This window comes from Physeter macrocephalus, chromosome 1 (assembly GCF_002837175.3).
Source record: "Physeter macrocephalus isolate SW-GA chromosome 1, ASM283717v5, whole genome shotgun sequence".
NCBI classification, from domain to species: Eukaryota; Metazoa; Chordata; class Mammalia; order Artiodactyla; family Physeteridae; genus Physeter; species Physeter macrocephalus.
The window spans coordinates 120,385,288-120,391,287 of record NC_041214.2 but is presented as its reverse complement, the minus strand read 5'-3'; the positions used below and the strand labels follow the sequence as shown (position 1 = coordinate 120,391,287).

Sequence of the window (6,000 nt, the reverse complement as noted above, 5' to 3'; positions counted from 1 at the left end):
CGTGCCCCGGCCCGGGAAGATCCCACACGCCGCGGAGCGGCCGGGCCCGTGAGCCATGGCCGCTGAGCCTGCGCGTCCGGAGACTGTGCCCCGCAACGGGAGAGGCCACAACAGTGAGAGGCCCGCGTACCGCAAAAAAAAAAAGATTACATATTTGTGCCCAGTAATGCTTAAATCATTCTATTTGAAAAGCCTTCTGTCTTTGGATTTCATACTCTAAAACAATTAACATGTTCGTTATTCTTTGAAGCATAAAACGCGCAATCACTTGTGCTAATATGAAAGGCCTATACATTCCAAAAATCTTTTAAGTTTTAAAGTATATTTGTGTTACTGCAGAGGTAAATATCCACCCAGTAGAGGATGCTCGAGTTTACAGAACGGAAGACCGAAAGTGTTTTCCATAGAAGTAAAGATATGTTAAACGAGGAAGTTACAAAGTTAAGAGCAGGAATTGGCCAACAAAAGAAGCAAATCATTTACTAGATAAAAATAAAACTCAACAGAAGTTTTCAAGTTTAAATGTTTACCAGATTAGTTTCCAGTTTTTTTCGTCTTGATATCTAGTAGCGAAGGGTCTCCAGCGCAAAACCAAAGACGCATGAAATCCTGGCACTTTCAGTTTGTTCAAACCCGGAGATGCCTTCGAATCAGTTTTTCAACAAGTGGTGGTGTGGAAATAGTTTCTGGGCTTGCACCCTATTTTCCCTGAGGTGCTGGGAAGTCATGCCTTTACTGTAAAACACGAAAAACAAATGGAAAGAAAAAATGGGGGAGGGGGAAGGAAAAAGGGTGGATGAAAAAACGAACAAGAATGTCCACAACAGCCACCACACAGGTGTGCTTAAAATCACTCTAAGTCCACACCACAAATTCGGATCCCAACGTTTACCCCAACTCTCCTCATCCCAGTCCCTCCACAGTGGTGCGCCCGGATCTGCACCTCCCCGAGCGCCCAAGCCCCAGGGTTCGGGAGGAGGGAAAGGCGGAGCTCGCGACGCGCCCGGCGTCTAGACTCCCTCCTCCCGCGCGGAGCCCAGCACGCCGGCGCCCCACCGCCCCTGCCCGCTAGCTGGGCAGGGCCGAGTCCCAGCTGCCGGCCGTGGGCCCGGGAACTCGACAGCCGAGTTGGCGGCAGTCTCAAGGGAGGAGGCAGCAGGCGCCTGGCGGAGGCGGCTGCTGTCAGGCTTCCCGTCCCCTCCCTCTTCCTCCCGCCGACAACAGCGCCCCGGCCCCGCCCCCGGCTCCCGCTTCGGGCCGGAAGGCCCCGGGCCCAAAGCCCGCACCAACGGCCGGGCCCACCCTCGGCCTCCCTAGCTCCTTGGTACCGTAGGATAGGGGCCGCCTTGAGGGGAAGTGGACGATACGCGGCCGGAAAGAAAAGGAAGAGGAAGAAAAGGACGTGCAGTTGGGTGAAGGAGGAGGACCAGTCGCCACCGCCGTCGCCGTTGCCCGATCGAGCCCCGCAGCGGCCGCCGTGTCCCCCGCCGAGCCCAGTCCTCCTGCGCCGCCTATGGGAGAGCTCGTAGGCGGTCCCCAGCAACCGCCGAACAACATTGACCAACGGACCGCGGATCTATCAAACAGACGGTTGACTTGGCCAATAGTAGTGGAAGGGCGGACATGTGCATGATTGGCAGCTAGAGTTCTCCAATGAAAACGGGGGGCGTGGGTGGGCGGAGCCGGAAGTAGAACCAGCCGAGAGGCCCCTGTCCGGCTGGGGAGGAGGGAAAGGGGAGGGAACTAGAGGAGGAGGAGGAGGAGGTTAGCCGAGGCAGCTACAGCGGCGGAGGCGCAGGGGCTGGTACGCGCTGGGCGGCGAGAGCCTCATGGCGGAGGAAGAGAGCGACCAAGAGGCCGAACGCCTCGGAGAAGAGCTCGTGGCCATTGTGGAGTCCCCGCCAGGCCCTCCCGGGCTTAGAGCTGCGGGCGAAGGCAGAGGCGGCGCTGGCGGCGGCAGCTGCCGTGGCGGCGGCGTCGGGATCAGCAGTCGGGATTACTGCCGACGCTTCTGTCAGGTGAGGCGCCCATCGGCCGCCAGGACTTGTCAGCCAGGTCCTGGGCCTCCCTGCTTTTCCTGGTCTTCCCGTCCCCGAATTTGGGCTGTGTCCAGCGCTCGCGCCACCAGCCCAACAAGGAGCGTGAGGTTGAAGCTCCCCCCTCCACCTATCCGGCTTGGGGTGGGGGGCGGGGAGCGGGACGGGGATGACCTGCGCAGGTTTAGGGTTGCTGAGAAAGTGAGAGTTTGTCGGGGGTGGAGGGGCTGGAGAGAAGGAGGGCCAGCTGGCAGGAAAGCTCTGTACTGACAAGCCTCCCCTGCCCCAAACAGACCCCTTTCTGCCCGAGGGTCCCGCCTTTCTTGTGTTTCCTACCCGGTTTCTTGTCACCTCATTTGGAATCTCTGGCAACATTTCCTGCCTTCCCTTCTCCGCCCCTTGCCCCCGTATTCTCCCCTTTTCCGGAGATGGGAGGCTTGCCATCTCTCTACCGCCCCCTCTTCTGTCATCTCCACCCCTCCCCCTCTGCTAGGGTCTCCTGTCATCTCTTCGCGAGACCCCGCTGGGCTGGTTCTCCAGGTGGTTTAGGCGCTGACCCACAGTGACTTAGTTACTTTTTTGGGAGGTGTGGTTAAGGCAGTGGGATTGTCATCTTTCCTTTTCTTACCCCTTTCCCCGATACACGCAAGCTCTTTTCTAATTAACTGCTGATAGAGAAAGTAGCTTTCCTGAAACTGTTGCTCCAGTTACATCACCACCAACCCCTTTCCTTTAAATTATAGTGTATTTTATTTAGCTTGTTAAAAAAAAGTGTCTGAATAGTGACAGTAAATTGTTTACTTGGTCGACTGCCACTAAAATTTGATGTAGTTTAGAATGTTTGACCATAATCAAATATTAAAGCACCAAAGTACTTGTGTAGGGGTAAAATTTGTGTTCTCTACATTCACATCTACATATATTTATAGTTTAAACATTTTGTTCTCTTTCACAACACTCTTACTTTGCAAACTCTTTTGGGAAAAAAATTTAACTGCTCCTTTTCCACCCCATTCCTTTATTTGTTTATTTTCTTGGCTATATAGCGTTCAAGTTACAGCTCTACTACTTCTAGCTGTGTTATCTTGAACAAATTACTTCACCTCTTTGTGCCTTAGTTTCTTTCCTCTTCTGTCAAATAGGGATAGTAATTAAAGGAATGAATATGTAAAGGGTTTGGATCCTTAAGGGTTTGGATCCTTTACATATTAATTAAAGTAAGCCATTAATTTCATTCCGGTAACAAGTAGGAAATAAAGTTAAGCAGAAGTGGGCATAATGTTTGCTGAAATTTGATTTTATGTATTTCCAAGCATTGAACGAAAAAAGCGTGGGGTTGACATATTCAGGTAAGTTTTTAATACTTTAAACTGTTTTTTGATTTCATCCGCCCTTCCCCCAATAGATAAGTTGGTTTGACAGTGGAAATTGTCTTGGTGTAAAGGGTATGTCAATTTTCTTTGGCATTGCTCTCTATTTAGTGACTTTCTTAAAAATTTTTTTGTTGGTATTGGCATTCATGATTTAGAGGTTCAGTGTCTTTACAGAGCTTGTCTTCTATGTTTTATATGTAGAAACGATGTTATCAGTAGACTGTATCTACAGGAGTTTTAAACTTCTGAAAAATTAGGTTACAGTTGCTCTTTTTAATATAGTCATAGGCAGAAAGTCTTTTTATCTTTTTCTGTATTTTGCTTTTTATATCATTAATGAGCAACTTGGCTTTGGTTACATTTAGCTTTGTAAATTTACCTGAACAGATAACCCTTACTTGCTGTAGAATGCGAAATTTAATTTGAGGGCCAGAACATTTTTGGAGAACTCTTAATTACTCTTATTCTGTTTCTTGAAATCAACTTCAAGAATAAATGAATAAATTTAGTTTGTGAAATGCGGTGTCTGAATAGTGACAGTAAATTATTTTAAGAACAAATGAAGTTGACTGTTTTATAAAACTCCACTACCTCCTAAAATATCCAAAGAAGCAAAACTAAACAGGAAGAACTTAATGAACTATTATTTTGTATTGCTAAATTATGAGTGTTATACTGATATACTTTCATGTTACCAACTTTTACCTGAACCCTCATAACATATTTTATAATACTCAGATTACCAAACGATCTCTTCTTAGGGTTCTTGTCCTGGTTCCACCTTGTAGGTGAGCTTTGTGAAGTCCTTTTTTGTATTAAAACTTTTAGATGGAATAAAAGATTACCTGTATTAAGTTGAATTTTACCGACTGATTAACAAAATTCTAGTATAGTAATTCTGTTTTATTTGCCAGTAAGGGAAACAGTAGATTATATAATCTAATTCCTAAAGATTGTTTCTTTTTAAACGTTTGGTTTCCTAATGTTCGCTAAGGGTAACTTACCTTCATTAGTAAATGACTTAATTGTGAGTAATCTATAAAATGGATAATACGCACTTGGGTTGGTGACAGTTAACTAAATATATGAATTATACACACAGCCTTGTGAAGTTGAGAAGAAAGGCTCCAATTTATCTTCCTCCTTTTAGAGAGAAATATGAATCAAAATTTCTTGGCAGTTAGCTGTGTGGGTGAAGGAAGAGGAAGGAACACTTCTTTTCAAAAATGGTTCTGTGTCTTTTACCACAGGGAAAAGTAAAACGGAAGACTAGATAATATAAGTGAAAAATTATGCATGTACTCAGTGTGTTTGATGATATACTTTTCTATTTGAGAAACAATACAAGTATAGTGATTAAAAATCTCAAACTAAGGGCTTAGGCTACAACATTTTTGAGATGATGGATTTGGGAGATTGAATGTGTTCATTTCCAGTTACATTGAATAATGTTAGACTAACTGCCCCATCATATCCTCCCTTGGCTCTTATTTTAGTGGACTCTCAACAATTGCTCAAATAGAATTGGCACTTAGCTGATATTTAATTTCAGGATGAAAGGAAGAGGAATGTAATTTTTATTGAGGACCTACTAACTCTTAAGGCCTTCAGATACGTCTTGTTATACAAGTTACATAGTTGAAATTGAGGCCTGAACAAGTTAATTTGTCAGGTGAAGAAGCTGGGAGTTTGGACCCAGCCTTCAATTTCTCCTGAACAACAGATTGAAATAACAGATGAATCCTCAAATAATTATAAAGTGATTTTTTTTCTTTGTCAAGTTGTGCAAAGGAGAAAAAAAAGGTTACTGGAAGAACTCAGGGAATCATGGATGAAAAATTTAAAAAGTACTCTTTCATTATGCCACAGTATAAAAAATATTCCAAGAAACAGTTAATTATTATTTCTCTGACTTGTTAGGGACTGTGAATATTTCCCCAATTCCTGAAGTTTGTGGTAATTCAACTTAATTTTGTTGCTAGATATATTGAAATATTTTTTATCATAAATTATAAATTAAGCAAGTAAAGGTACCTTCTTAGTTCAGTGCCAGAATGAATATATTGAATGATAAATAATTATTTCTGGAAGCACTTTGATTTGTTGACTAAAATAGACTTTGAAATTATTTCTTATTACAGAGGGGTTAAGTAGCCATCCCATGAGGATGTCAGGAGTATAAAATGAGAGAATGAACATGAAGTGCTCAGTACTATACCTAGCACATAGATAGGCTTAAATAGATAGAAGCTATTAATATTTCTTTCATGTGAAATCCTCTGAAGGTTTAAGAGGGACATTAGAGATAACCTAATCTGTAGGTCACTTTGAGTTTGTATACCACAATCAACTTTAGAGAGAATTTAGAAATGTTACAATTCTAAAATTCTGTTATTTAACTAGAAAAGCCAAATGTTCCTGATGAAGCACTAAATGATTTGCAAAAACAACTACATTTTTTTTTCAGATTTTATATCCTGTAGGGGACATTGGGCAGTGTCAGGAGATATTTTTGATTGTCTTAATTGGGGGGTTGCTGCTGGCATCTAGTACGTAGAGGCCAGAGATGTTGTTGAACACCCTGCAATGCA

General features: G+C 44.0%; 2 protein-coding genes across 4 annotated transcripts in view; one reads left to right on the top strand and one right to left on the bottom strand.

The window, feature by feature from the left end:
* Positions 1–1,581, bottom strand: part of CGGBP1 (CGG triplet repeat binding protein 1) — a 7,496-nt gene extending 5,915 nt beyond the window's left edge. The window contains exons 1-2 of the mRNA XM_007126356.4: positions 1,329–1,581; positions 531–735 (exon numbers count right to left, since the gene is read on the bottom strand). The gene's annotated coding sequence lies outside the window, so the exon portion shown is untranslated. The remainder of the gene's footprint in view (positions 1–530; positions 736–1,328) is intronic.
* Positions 1,582–1,761: 180 nt separating this feature from the next.
* The window catches only part of ZNF654 (zinc finger protein 654), a 99,283-nt gene continuing 95,044 nt past the window's right edge, over positions 1,762–6,000 (top strand). For all 3 annotated transcript variants that reach the window (XM_024120220.2, XM_007126354.3, XM_055086090.1), the window contains exon 1: positions 1,762–2,018. In XM_024120220.2, coding sequence (XP_023975988.1) covers positions 1,830–2,018 — 189 coding nt within the window. In that variant the 5' untranslated portion in view covers positions 1,762–1,829. The remainder of the gene's footprint in view (positions 2,019–6,000) is intronic.